Source organism: Budorcas taxicolor, chromosome 7 (genome assembly GCF_023091745.1).
Source record: "Budorcas taxicolor isolate Tak-1 chromosome 7, Takin1.1, whole genome shotgun sequence".
NCBI classification, from domain to species: Eukaryota; Metazoa; Chordata; class Mammalia; order Artiodactyla; family Bovidae; genus Budorcas; species Budorcas taxicolor.
In genome coordinates, this window is record NC_068916.1 from 21,807,110 (window position 1) to 21,822,634 (window position 15,525).

The 15,525-nt window shown below is 38.6% G+C and overlaps 1 protein-coding gene across 1 annotated transcript in view; it reads right to left on the minus strand.

Moving 5' to 3' along the window:
* Positions 1 to 369: 369 nt before the first annotated feature.
* Positions 370 to 15,525, minus strand: part of RAD50 (RAD50 double strand break repair protein) — a 114,071-nt gene continuing 98,915 nt past the window's right edge. Inside the window, exons 22-25 of the mRNA XM_052643726.1 lie at positions 5,000 to 5,085; positions 4,311 to 4,453; positions 2,104 to 2,237; positions 370 to 706 (exon numbers count right to left, since the gene is read on the minus strand). Coding sequence (XP_052499686.1) covers positions 520 to 706; positions 2,104 to 2,237; positions 4,311 to 4,453; positions 5,000 to 5,085 — 550 coding nt within the window. The 3' untranslated portion in view covers positions 370 to 519. The remainder of the gene's footprint in view (positions 707 to 2,103; positions 2,238 to 4,310; positions 4,454 to 4,999; positions 5,086 to 15,525) is intronic.

Sequence of the window (15,525 nt, forward strand, 5' to 3'; positions counted from 1 at the left end):
GTCCCAAGAGGAAGAGGTCACTTACCTAGATTTGTAAAGAGCAGAGCCAGATATTAATCATTTCTTTCATCTTCAGATATTAGTATTGATAACTCAGTTTTTAAAACCACAATGAACTAAATTTAGAGGTAAATCTTAACACTGATTTTTTTTTTTTAATGCCCAAACTGTAGTTTCCAGGCAGAGAAACTACTTCTCACTAATGCTTTGAGAAGTGAACGTTTAGTAAGAAGCTTCAGGTCCTATAGACTTCTTCATTAGTGCAGGGAGGGAAGCAGGGAGGCTGAGCATATCTTCGCTGCTGTTGAGGCTTGTCAGATGCTGCCTGGAGAGGAATGGAGTTCAGAGAATCAGCCCAAATTTCATGTGAAACACTTTTAATGATTTTTGAACCTCTCAGACATAAAAAACGCTAGACACAAGGCTCATTTGAAAGAACATTTTCATATTGACTCAATACCAGAAATAAGCAGTTGCCAGAGGACCAGTGTTTCTAAAGTATGTAAGTCTTGAATGTTTTTAATGAACATAAGATCCTAGGGAACTAACACTGCATGTCACAATCTCTGAGCACTGCTCAATGTTCTTCTTAATCCTGTAGAATTTCTCCACATATTCAGAACGCCCTAGGAGCTCCACAAAATCTTCATCATGAGTGATTACCAGAAGCTGGAAGTTCCGCTGTTGTGAGCGACTTTTTATTATCCTGAAACAATATAACATTTTATTACTAAAGAACATACATAACTCTTTCCTTTATTTGCAAAAGCCATTGAGAACCCTGTCAGACACAAAGTGTGTGCTGTGTGTGATGACCAGGCTTTTCCTGTGTCGTGTGAGTATCAGGGCCTCTGACAGCCCTGCAGGAAGTGGGAGGGGGGAGGGGTGGGGTGGATCCAGGCCTTCGGGCCAGCCGGGTAGCAGTCTCTCTCCTCTCCAGACAGTGGGGATGTGTGACCTGACTCTTCACTGAGGTCTAGTTTAAAGACTGGTGAGAATACATGATGAACTAGTTTTATTCTTAAAGCAAGTAGAAATGTTTTATTGCACTTTCCTTAATAATCTGTGCCACTCAGCTTTAGGAGTCTGACTTATTCCTGGGGTTTTCTTGACCTGATATTAGTTTTCTTTGGAAGAAAACTATTAAAAAAGACTACAGGCAAGGGGAATAACACTGTGAGCTGCACTGCCTTCTTAGGAGCTGGGTCTACTTAGAATTCTGCCACCACCAGTCACTAGACGCATCACTGGTATGACACACAGAGGGCCCGAGTAGGTGTACTGAGAACATTTTTGCTTGTTATCTATATGCTGAGGTAACTAGTTATGAGTCTGAGACTTAAGACTTTTTCTTTTAACTAACCGCTTATTTACCCCTTGCCTGGAGCTGGATGCACTTAGCTTTCACAAGCACCAACCCTTGCTTGTGGGTCACACGGGACTGCTGAGAGAGATGGCTGGAGACAGCTGGCTCTGGGGCCACTCAAGTCTCCCATCACAGGAAACGTTCTCTCTGCTCGGAAGTCTGTCTGGAGTGAAGAGCCCCCAGAAGAGCTTCTCCATCTCATGGAGACTGCCCAGCCTCTGCTGGCACCGTGCAGAAGCAAGGGCTCTATGCCCCTAGAGCTGGCACCACCCCACCGGTGAACTGTGATAAGCGTGTCTGCAGTCTGGATTCTACTTCACCACTAATACACTCTTTGAGTAAGAGCTGTCATTTCTCATAGACGCTGACACATGTGAGAAGCTGGGGAGAGAGTTTAAAACCCACTATTACCACCTAGAAATGCTTTAGTGGAGCATGCTAACTCCTGTCTAAGACACATGGGCCCCTCTGGTGGGTTTACAGGAAAACCAAACCAAGCCAGGAAACCCTCAATGTGAACACTCTTGGGGAGATGTAGGATGTGTCTGGGGCATCTGTTCACCAGGTAGTTCTTTTTTTAAGCATCTGAAAAATTACTAGCAAGGTAAAGCCTAAGATCTGGTAGAACCAGTTCCCCAAGGAGGACACATCTACAGAGGATTCAGTTTTCACCAGAGAATTCTCTTACTCTTCCTTTAAAAACAGTCATAACTTGGCTTCAAATTTGAGGTACTTACTCAACCAGAGCATGAGCAAGAGATTCAATGTTTTCTCGGTCAAGATTTGTCGTTGGCTCGTCCAAAGCAAGGATGCCACAGTTTAAGCAGAATGTTTCAGCCAGGGCTAGGCGAATGATGAGTGAGGCTAATACCTGGAAAAAGGGGGCCAGAGCTCAGCACTGCACACATTTCTCATTCACCTGAGGAAAACAGGCAGACTGGCACCAGGTCTTTCGAAGGGACAGGCGGGGCAGTGTCACAGGCTCACTGACCTCAGGTGCACCTCATTAAAATGCCAGGCCACACCTCACGTCAGCTGTAACAAAGCTTCCAATTAGAGACCTGCATCAGAAATGCAGTTAACACCTATCTAATGCTACTGACAATTTTAATAGTGGTATAAGATGAACAACCTTAAAAATTCATAATCTGGCTATTTTCCTGATGATGTTAGAAAACTTGGATATAACACATTTTCTAGAGCCTCACAGACACCTTTTTCTTGGAGACACCTTTAAATCTCTCTGTTCTGTGGAACCAAAGTGGCACCATTGCTCTAACCCAAACTTAAATGTTTGTGTGTATGATTCTGAGAGGGAGGGAGAGGGAAACTATGAGTACAGAAGTATGGTTTTATTTAAGCTTGACTGTAGAAAATCCACGCAACCAAAACTATGAGGAGCTTTTGCGGATAACAGAAACCTAACACTGAGACTGCCACTGAAGCCATCTGAGGGTACAGGGTCACAGAAGTAAGAGGGAAGGACTAGTTTAGGAAGTATACACTTTGTGTGTGAGCTGTAATGTCCCCTCCACCCCCAGATTTGTGGGCAAAGGTGCATCAGTGAGTGAGTGAGTGATCTCAGGGCAGTTCAGAGCTTTTCTCTGACGCGCAGGGCAGGCTGGCAGATTGAAGACGCCAGGGCCATGGGCCAGCCCTCCTCTCCTGCTGCCACTGAGCAGGGATGGAGCTCCTGGCCCACCTCTACAAAGCATCTGTCTGTTCTGTCACTCAACACCAAGGAAACACTAGCACTCATTTTTATAATTTATAGTAGCTACAGGAAATCCGCTTTTGTTCAGAAAGTATTTTTAATCCAAACAGACATGTTTCAAACTCAAGGGATATTGATTATAGATCACAAATTTGTCATTTTTGCAATCAGATTAAGATAATAATCTGCAGATGCCTTATAAATTGGTATCAGCTGTCTGGGTTGATGACAAAAATATATGCATAGAGTGTCTTTAAAAAATTGCAAACTTTTATGTGAATAACTCAGATGATGTGAGCATCCATTTACAGAATTATAAAATTTTGTTAAGAATCAGGGGTCCAGAGGTAATATTGATAATACTCTTCTAATCTGCAAAGGAGGAAGATAAAAAATCGGTAACATTTTGGGGACAAACCAGTGCACAGTGAAAGAACCCACCACTGTTCCCCAAGGATACAGGTCCTATCTTCCCAACTTTTTGAAATATCAGTCCTCTGTGCTCTGCACATCCAGCCTCGGCTTCCTCCCAGAGCTCCCTGCAGAGCTGGGTGGCCTGGCCCAGCACTGAGTCCCTGTGGCGGTGGGGCAGAGGCACCTGTGGCTTTCATAGCCTTTGCCTCTGGTAGACCCTGCTTTCAGATGGTCCCCAGGCCCCAAGGCTAGGCTGGGGAGTGGTGGTGGGGACTCAGTCCTATGGCGAGGCGGCCTTCTCTATCAGACTCTTAGTTACTGTAATGCCTCAGCTGGCTCAATCTAGGGTCTGGTTTGCTAATACTGTATGTCACTGATTCTAAAACATACCGTTCCTTATCCTTTGACTTCTCTGAAATCAAGATGCAGCTTAGAATTACTATTGAATTCTTTCTTTCTTGGTAGCACATAAATTAGTGTGGGTCTATAACTGATGATCAAATAACCTTATTCTCATAAGGAATGCCATGAAACAATGAATGGCCTTCAGCTTTTTGCTCTACATTTACACTATCCTGTGAGACTGCTTCAGGCCCTTCTTCTAAAAGCCTACTTTACATAATGTTGCAGGAAATGCTGGTTAGAATTGAGAGTGTAATGAGAGTGAGTGAGCCTGGCTCACTTCATGTGGCAGCAATGACGCTATAAGGAGCTTCCCACCATTCATGGGCACCTCGGCTGCTTCCTCTGTGCTGACGATCATTTCTCTGTCAGTTTTCTGTGTACAGGTGGCCTTACGTTCATGAAGATACCTGCCTTTTGTCCGGCGCTGCAACGCCCTCTCATATCCAAGGCTGTGTCTCCCTTTAGCATCACCACTCGGTAGTTGTAATTCCTCCTTTTATCAGAAGCTGATACATTTTCATCGGCATCTGATCGAATTTCTATGTACTCAATATCTGATACAGAAAGAAGAAGATTTTAGGAACCTATACTCTGCAGCATTTTGTCATTTGCAAACCTTATCAAAGAACGTTATAAGCAACATGTGAGGCTGACATTCCCAGGGGAAACACTGGGTGGTTTGGAAACTTTTCCCTGGTTATGAGGATTCCTGGTCAGAAGCAACCAGATACCCAACCAACCCTTGCTCTCAGCTGTGCCCTTTTCTTAGTTCCCCTATTAAGAATTTCCTCCTAATGGTTTTCTTCTTCTTCTTATCTCATTTCAGCTTATCCCTATCTGCACTTCAACAGAACCTATTATGTCATCAGCTAAATATAATCTGTACCATAGCCAAATCTGTAAGTCCTGTCAGGCTTTGGAATAGAAAACTTTGCATTTTTTCTTTCTACAAGATATTGTCAAGATAAGAATTCTTAGAAAATCTGAAAGATGTTCAGAAAGGGATCTAGAGGTAATACTGACATGATGAGAGGTCATATGAAGCAAGAGCTTGACACAGGGCTTTAGAAAGAGCATTCAAGTTACACCATGTTAATTACCTTGTCCACGATAGGTACTTCGCCAAAGGTCACGAATAATTTTGTTGATTTCTTCCATTTTCATACTGTGAAATTTCATTATTGCTCTGGAAAAAGAATCCACTGGTAAAGATAACATAGTATTTAACTGGAATGGGTTGCCCATTTCCTCCTCCAGGGGATCTTCCCAACCCAGGGATCGAACCTGGGTCTTCTGCATTGAGGGCAGATTCTTTACCATCTGAGCCACCAGGGAAGACCAATATATTTAACAGTATATATTAAAAAATATACAAAATGTTTAATAATATATATAGTAAGTAACATCATAACAGTGAGATAACTTCCCCCATATTAATAATAAAAGTAGAATATAGTAAGAGCTAGAAAAAATAAATAGAACCAAAACCTTACTATTGGCTAGTATTGCAAACTGTCAGGCATATATAATTCCAGCACTCCAGGGTCCTTATCCTTCTCCACTTTCACTCTCTAGATCAAACCCTGGTCTCCTGCATTACAGGCAAATTCTTAACCATCTGAGTCACCAGGGAAGCTCCATGGTAAGACAAACATTCCCTTAAATGCTTAAGTACTGTGAAAACTTCTGAAAAGAGTTTTTTATGAGACTTTTCCTTAGGTTTAACAGAAGTGCTGTTTCTACTGATAGCAACTGGTTATATAGGAAGCTCTGCTAAACGGATGACAGTGAGTTAAAGAGGGGATAGAAGGTGTACAGGGCCCCTTAATCCACCGGAAAATAGGTGAATCTCTGGAACTGCTGCCTTTTTTCTCTTCTATTTTATTACAGTTTACCGAAGTCAGCCTCTGAAGCTGCTTTTGTCTCTGAGATCTGTGAGCTTTCTACCAACCAGAAGTGCTGGTTCAGAGAGGAGGATATAGAGGCTTAAGCTGACCTGAATTTCAAAATGTTATTTTCCCTTCCTAGTTAAAGATTCAGAAATCCTAACTCCAAATATGTGCGTTAACTTTTGTGCACCCCTCTACCCCCCACAACACTCTTGAAATACTAGTAGTTTTGAAATACGAAAAAGAAAAGAAATGTCTGTAAAAACAAAAGTAGCCTGTCAAAATCTAACATCGTTTTTACTATAGTCACCTTTCGCCAAAAAGCCCTTAGGTTCTTTGGAAGTGGGTTTATGAATTAATAAATGTTGCAACAGTCACAAAAAGGCAAACATCACTGCCATCACCATACAAAGGATGTGAGGCGGACACACTCCCATTTGCAAGTCTCTTATCTGATATATACAAAAAAAGAAACTGAACGTAATGCTCCTGCCTCTGCAGAATCATTTCATGATCTTCTGGTTTACCAGCAAAAGAGAAAGAAATGACTCAACATAAATACATTTTACATATCAGATGAAGGATTTTAAGTATAAACCCTGGAAAAAAACCATATTCTGCCTGTTGATGAGAATGCAACAAGTCTCTATTTTCTACTTTTATATATTTACCTCAGATTTTATACTTCTTTCAAAAGGACAGAGAGACAACTTCTAAGTATTTGTTTAAAACCAAAAAACCTCAGAGAATGTTCTTGAGATGAATCATGTAATCCTTAGCTTTATACATTATGATCTTGATTCTTCAAATGACTTTTAAAAAATGTCATCTTTCCATTCAAGTTAGAAATCGTCCATAATTAACATAAATAAGCACTCTCAACGTGGAGAACAAGCTCCAGGTGGGGCACACATGTCCAAGATGCATACGTATAGTCGATACCATGGCTCCCTGGGACATCAGAGGTGGTGCATCCTCACCCATGTGTGGGTCTGCTGAGAGAAAAAACTAGTCCTTACACTCACCCAGGAGTGTGGCAGGCAGCACTGATGTTAACAACTGCCGGACCATTCACTGTGTATCTTGCATGCATGCTCAGTCGCTCACTCATGTCTGACTCTGGCTCCATGGACTGTATGTAGCTCGCTAGGCTCCTTTGGCTGTGGGATTCACGAGGCATGGATACTGGAGTGGGTTGCCATTTCCTACTCCAGGGGCTCTTCCCAACTCAGGGATCGAACCAGCGTCTCCTGCATTGACAGGTGGATTCTTTTACCACTGAGCCACATGGGAATCCCACTTTGTATCTTCTCTCTCTGCTAATATGGAGTTTATAGCCCCACTATGCAGTGATTACAGTAACTACATGGGTTCGATCCCTGGTCAGGGAATTAAGATCCCACAAGCCAGGCGACACAGCCAAAATGAAAAAAAGAATGGAAAGGTATCCCTATGTTCATGATTGGAAGAATTAATTATGTTAAGATGTTAATACTTCTCAAAGCCATGTATGTAATACAATGCAATTCTTATCAAAATTCCGATGGTATCTTTAATAGAAATAGAAAACACTCTTGAAACTTACATGGAACTAAAAAAGACCCCAAATAGCCAAACAAACCTGAGAAAAGAACAAAGCAATGGTATTGTATTTCCTGATTCTAAGTTATACTAAAGCTATAGTAATTAAAACAGTATTGTACTACCATAGACAATTAATCTATGACAAAGGAGGCAAGAATATACAATGGAGAAAAGAGTCTCTTCAACAAGTGGTGCTGGGAAAGATGGACACCTACATGTAAAAGAATGAAATCAGAACATTTTCTAACACCACACACAAAAGTAAACTCGAAACGGGTTAAAGACCTAAAGACAAGACTACACTATATAATTCCTAGAGGAAAAACACAGGCAAAACACACTTTAAAATAAATTGCACAGTATCCTTTTGGATCCATATCCTAGAGTAATGAAAATTAAAAACAAACAAAAGGGACCTAATTAAAAACCTTTTGCAGAGCAAAGGAAATGATAAAATGAAAAGACAACCCACAGAACGGGAGAAAATCTTTGCAAAAGAAGCAACCAACAAGGAATTAATCTCCAAAATATACCAACAGCTTACACAGCTCAAAAAACCCCAAAAAAGACAACCCATCAATAAATGGGCAGAAGATCTAAATAGACATTTCTGAAAAGATATATAGATGATCAAAACACACATGAAAAGATCCTCAACATCTCAAAGAAATGCAAATCAAAACTACAATAAGGTATCACCTCAAACCAGTCAGAATGGCCATCATCAAAAAGTCTACAAACAATAAATGCAGGAGAGAGTGCAGAGAAAAGCAAACTCTCCTATATTGCTGGTGGGAATGTAAAGTGGTATGACCATTATGGAGAAGAGTATGAAATTTCCTTTAAGAACTAAAAATAGAACTATCATATGATCCAGCAATCCCACTCCTGGGCATGTATCCAGGGAAAAACAAAACTTGAAAAGATATATGCACCCTGATGTTCACTGCACACTGTATAATAGCCAAGACACAGAAACAACCTAAACGTCCATCAAGAGATAAAGAAGATGTGGTGCATGAATCTAATGGAACGTTACTCAGTCATTAGAAGAACGGAATGATGCCATCTGCAGCAACGTGGATGACCTAGAGACTTTCATGCTAAGGTGAAACAAGCCAGACAAAGACAAAGATCATATGATATTGTTTATATGTGGAATCTGAATTAAAGAAAAGATTAAAATAAACTTATTTAAAAGACAGAAATAGACCCACAGACACAGAAAACACTTATAGTTACCAAAGGGAAGAAGGGAGGAGAGGGATAAATTAGGAGGTTGGGATGAACATATACACACTACTATAAATAAAACAGATAACCAATAAGGACCTACTGTATTGGCACAGGGAATTATACTCAATATTTTGTAATAACCTATAAGGAAAAAGAATCTGTAAAATAATATATACAGATATATGTGTAACTGAATCACTGTGCTGTTCATCTGAAACAAACATGACATTGTAAATCAACTATATTGATACTTCAATATAGAAAGAGACTTAAAAAAAAACTAGTATGGCACTGGCATAAAAAGGCAAATAGATCAACAGAACATAACCGACAGCCCAGAAATTAACCCAGACACATACAGTAAACTAATATTTGACAAGGGAACCAAAAACTCTCAATGGAGAAAAGACAGTCTCTTCAGTATGGTGTTGGGAAAATGGGATACTCACATGTAAAAGAATGAAACTGGATCCCTATTTTAATCACTCATAAAATGAACTCTAAATGAATCAAAGGCTTAAATGTAAAACCTGAAAGTATGAAACTCCCAGAAGAAAGTTCTTGACATGGGTCTTGGTAATGATTTTTGGAAATCATAGCTAAAGCACAAACAATAACACCAAAGTGGGGGTCTACATTAAACTAAAAAGTTTCTGCACAAGAAGCGAACAACAAAGTGAAAAGACAACCTATGGGGTGGGAAAAATATTTGAAAGCCATGTATTTGATAAGGAGTTAATATCCAAAATATATAAAGAACTCATACAATCTGGAAAAAAAAAAAAACCTCAATTTAAAAATGGACAGAGGACCTTAACAGACATTTTTCCAAAGAACATATACGAATGGCTAAAAGGTCCACGAAAAAGATGCTAACAGTCACTAGGGAAATGCAGATTAAAACCACAATGAAAGAACCCCTCATACCTCTTAGAACATCCATCACCAACAAAACGTGACAAATGATGGCATGGATGTGGAGAAAAGAAAACCCTCGTGCGCTGCTGGTAGGATACACTGTAAACTCTATAGCCACCGCGGGAAACAGTATAGAGCCCTAAAAAATTAAAACCAGAAGCAACATATAATCTAGTAATTCCACTTTGGGGAATATATCCAAAGGAAAGGAAATCACTAACTTGAAAAGCTATCTGCACCCCCTCCCCCATTCACAGCAGCACAGTTCACAGCAGCTAAGAGACAGAGACAAACTATGTCCATCATGGAATGAACAGATAGAGAAGGTGTGAGATATATATCTCTATACACATATATATATCTCAGTATATCAAATCTATACACACACACACATTTATACATATAATGGAACATTATTCAGCCATAAAAAACAAAGGAGTCCTACCATTTGGAATGACGCTGGATGGACCTTGAAGGCATGTTAAAAGAAGTCAGTCAGACAGAGAAAGACAAATACTGTAAGATCTCACTTACATGTGGAATTTAATTTCCACTTATAAATATGTACTGCTGCTGCTGCTGCTAAGTCGCTTCAGTCGTGTCCGACTCTGTGTGACCCCGTGGACTGCAGCCTACGCTCCTCCGTCCATGGGATTTTCCAGGCAAGAGTACTAGGTGTGTAATATACAATATGTTAACTATACTTAACACTGCTGTATGACATAAGACAGCTAGGAGAGTAGATCCTAAGAGTTCTCATCACAACACTTTTTTTTTCCTTTTTATCTACATGAGATGATGGATGTTAACTAAACCTACTTTAGTAATCTTCATAATATGTGTATATCAAACCATTATGCCATACACCTTAAACATATACAGTGATGTATGTTAACTATTTCTCAATAAAATAAAACAGAAGCTGGGGAGAAAACTGAGATTTAATCAAATTAGTAATGTGCTCAAGATCAGAGAAAAATGGGATATTAACAGCCCTTGAATATAATCAAAATTATTTGAACAGGCAGTCAAAATGCCATCTTTCAAGCCATCAGGCTCAGACAGTTTTACACGTGGATGTTTTCATATCTTCAAGGTACACCTAGTTCTGAAGCATGTAAATACTACATAGCAAGGAGAAACATAAGTAAGAAAAAAAAGGATAGGCTTATTTTGCTTACAAATACAGATACAAACATTCTAAATAATACCAAATTTAGGGCTGAGCATATTAAAAACAGTGTATTACAACCAAATAGTGTTTATCTCAAGAACCCAAGAATGGTACAACAGAAAATTAAGATAATTCACTTCATTAAAAGATTGCAAGAAAATATTATTTAAACAGATGTCAAAAAGTATAATACTGAGTTTTGATAAAAACTAAATACAGAGAAATAGAAAAATTTCTTAATTAGACAAGATGACTATCGGATAGCCACAGCAAGCATCAAACTTACTGTTAAAATACACAGAAGTGTTCCTCTTAAAGCTAAGGGCAAGAGAAAGAGGACTTTTATTACTGCTACTCTAAAATAATGTCCTGGAGACCCCTAACAACTGAACAAGACAATAAAGAGGAATGAAGACTAAATGAGAGGGACAAAAAAGAACTTGCTATTGTTTCTGCAGATGATATAACTATATACTCAGAAAACCTAAGAAGTCAACTGACAACTATTAAGACTGACAAGGTGGTCAGAAATAAACATACATTACTGTAGCAAAATTCAGTATGAAATATAATAGAAAAATGGATCCTATTCATGATGGCAATAAAAACTAAGAAATACCAGGAGAAGTGAAAAAGTTATAATACTTGACAATAGAACAAAACCATCCTGAATAAATACATTACAGGACTCCAGTGGGAGATTCAATATTGCAAACATTTTCCCTCAAATAACCCGTAAATTAAATGCAATCCAAACAAAACTTCCAACAAGATTAAATAATTTTTTAAATAAAACCCACAAGATGACTCTAAAGTTCATATATGAGAGATAATGCCAATGAATAAAATCATAGTAGAGGACAAGAATAAAAATTAAACCAACTACATACAGAACTTTATAACTGACATTTCAAGTCAATGGGAAAGGTTTTAATAGTGCTTGGAAGAGGAAAAAATTAAAATTATATCACTATCTTTTATCAAATTTCTAATAAAGTCCAAATAAAAGATTAAAAATAAATAAGACTATTAAAAATTTTTTTTGTAATCTTAGGACTGGGAAGGCCCTTGTAATTGAGAAGTCAAGCATTAAAAGACCAAAGATTCACTGACCTAAACACTGAGCCACAGATAACACCATCAAGAAAGCTGATGGCAAATGACAAACTAGGAAAAACTCCTTGTGGTGTGTGTGCAAAGGATTAATATCCAGAATCTATTTTAAAATAATAATGTAGATCACTTAGAAAAAGACAACCTAATAGAAAACTTGGCAAAGAGCTATGACTGGACAATTCCTGGAGAAGAAATACAAACAGCCAACATATGAAAGGACTTCTAACCTCACTATTACACACGGAAATGTAAAGTGAGAACATTTTATGTGTAAGACTCAAAAATTTTAGAAGTTGATAATATGTAAAGCAGACATAAAGAAATGTCATATATTTAAGTAGGTACTTTCATACACTCCTGGCAGAAACAAACTTTGTGCTTTTGGAAGGCAATGTGGCACAAACAAGTTAAAAATGTACACACCCTCTGACCCAGCAGCTCTATTTCTAAGTAGCCATCTTTCTGATATAGCTGCACAAGTGTAAGAAGACATACATTGTAGCATTATCTGCAGTAGCAAACACTTAAAGGCTTCCTAATATGTCTGTCAGTGGTCAAATAAAGTAGGTAACATCCACCTTATAGAATATTATGCAGCCATTAAAAATAATGAGGTATTTATCTATACAAATGTGAATTTCATCACATGGTAAAGTGAAAAAAAAACAAAACGTATCTACAATGTGATACTGTTCACACAAAGCAAATGTGTACATACATGCAAAAGCACTGTGAAGAAAATGAAAATGTCTCATCAGTGTAATTCTACTGAAGTGTTGAATAAATGTCAGAGCCTGTCAAGGAAATTTCAAGTCCCAATCTGAACCATGTTCTGTAATTTGCAGAATAATGGTATCAGTTTAGTTCAGTCGCTCAGTCATGGCCGACTCTTTGTGACCCCATGAACTGCAGCATACCAGGCCTCCCTGTCCATCACCAACTCCCGGAGGAAATAAAAATATCTGTAATACAAGGCTGAATGGGTTAAGTGGTACAAAATATTATGATATACAAAGGAAGAAAAAATTACAGCACTTGTATGTTACAGGTAATTAACACTTAAGAATGACCTTGAAGGCCCATGACATCTAGTAAACTATGATTCTGCTTGGGCAAAGATATAAATTTCATGGGCTGGAAACTATTGTAGGTAGATGGTCATCGGGCTAGCTACGTCAGCCCCACCTGTGTCTGGAGTGTACATGTCACTCGGTTAAATGCATATAATACTGACACATGTTATGTGTATGTTTTGTGAAAAAGGATCTCCCAAAATAAAATGAAAAGTTCTAAGATCTAAGAAAACAGTGATTTATAAATCAGTCTTATATTGAAATATTCTTGGTAATCTGAAAGATTGTCTTGAAAATCTCAGTAACAATCTATTGCATTTTATGAGGACAAAGGATGGTTTTAGTGGTATTTAAATTCTAGTCATCCATGAAAGTCTTAGAATGTGATCCTCAGAGATGACCAAGGCCTAAGATATTTACTGTTTGAAAGGGGGCACAATGAGGCCAAAAGACGAAAAGACTCACACAGGTGAAACTATTCCGTATGATGCTATATGAGTAGTTGTTCTTCAGTCGGGTCCGGCTCTTTGCGATCCCATGGACTGCAGCGCGCCAGGCTACATGGCTAGTTACATGTCATTAAACATTTGACTATTTGCACAGAGTGTAGAAAACCATGAGTGAACCCAAACGGGAACTTCAGATTTTGGCGAGTATGATGTTCATCTAATGTACCACTCTGGTAAGGGATGACTGTGGGATAGGCTATGGTCAGGGAAGGGCGGAGACAGAGGTATATGGGAAATCTCAGTATTTTCTGCTTGATTTTACTATGAACCTAAAACTGCTCAAAAAATAAGTCTACTGAGAGAGACAGAGAGAGAACGGAGTATGAACTAATATAGTGTGTAGAGCTTTTTCATACATGTCCCTCTTCCTTCTTCACGCACACAACGCTTCGAATGCCAAGCTGACTGTCCTGTCCGTCAGCACCTCTTTCCACTATGGCTTCTGCCCCGGCAATTTCTACATGATTTTCCTTTTTGTTCTAAGCTGTCAAACTGTCTCCACTCTTTGGCCTTTAATAAAAAGCTTCTGCAAGCCTTGACGTTATCTACTTTCTAAGTACACATGGGTTCTCGCTTGATGTCACAAGTGAAGCATGTTAGGCATCCCCAGGACAGTAGTTCAGAGTTTGCTGCTGCTCTCTGGCCACTTCTAAAATCATCACAGGACTTGGTCATTAGCTGAGAATTGAATGCATGAAATGGAGTGGTCAGATAATAAGTAGACTAAAACCTCACCTGCCAGACAAACACCTTTTCAAATGTTACACCTTTCATATTTAAGCCATCTCCAGGGCTCCAACTACTGAGGAACGTTAGTTACCATTTTGCTATTCAAAGTCAGAAATGCATGTACAATGGCAAATTTCGAACTGGATTTCCCCATAACTCAAGCTATTTCAGTAAATATTAAAGGGGCCAAAGACGAGCCTTCCTAATGAAAGCAGTAGAAAAGATTATACTTACAAAGACTTTTTCCAACAGTACTGTTCTCATCCTTGCACATAAAATTGTACCAAATGGAGGAGGAAATGGCAACCCACTCCAGTATTTTTAATTAAGAAGTTGAAATATTTTATTATTAAATTGTTTCTTATTCTCCTGCAAGGCTGTTGCTTCATTGTATAAAAACAGTGTATTGCAAAATTAAGATAGTAATATTCTTTACTGGACGCTATACAACAAACAAACTTTTCTCTCCTGCCAGCTATTTTCTAGGGGGAAGATAATTTTGACCCAAATGCAGGGATGGCTGTAAGCAAGTTACAAAATTATATAAGGCTTAAGATAACCGTGTTATCTTTGAATTACATAATTTTTATAACTAGTTTTACCACATATAATTTCAGAAATTTTGAATATTGTAACTGGAGCCTGGCCTAAAAATCATAGGGTGCTGTCAAAAAGATGCACAGTGTTTATCTGAAGTCATTAGGAAGTTAAGGGGTGTTTTCTTCAGGAAACATTGTTACAAGTGGTTTCTTTTCTTAAAAGTTGCTTTTTAAATACATATCCACCCCTAATTTTAAGACAACTATGCTAAATTGTTTCAAAACTAGTTTAGTTAGGGGTTCCATTTTCACTCCTCAATAGATTTTATGTATTTTTCATATGCTTCTTCACTCATTAGTTCCCCACTCCCGTATCTTTGCCTGGAGAATTCCATGGACAGAAGAGCCTGGTGGGTTACGGTTCACAGAGTTGCAAAGAGTTGGACACAACTGAGCAACTTTCACTTTGCTTCGCTTCACTTCCTGAGATATACAGGTTGCCAGAAAACTGGCTAAGATCAATTTTATTGTTCATTATTATACTGAATACTCTTCCCTACTGTAGTTACCACCATGAGAACTTCCTGTCTTCCTACATATAGGTCAGCGGAAGCCCTCTAGTATGAGGGAAATGATATGATGAGTATCACATTCTACTGAGTATTGTGTTCCAAACTAGTAGTGATTTTTATTACTTACCACAATTCAAAATCCCTAACTTGCCAATCTTAAGCTGCACATTTATAAGAAAAATGTCCTCTTTTTCTAGATAAACCCTTTAAGACTATTAAACTAATTTCCTAAAACCTTTGAAATTACTGAACTGCTGTAATTTCCTTTGACCAGACTCCCAAATATC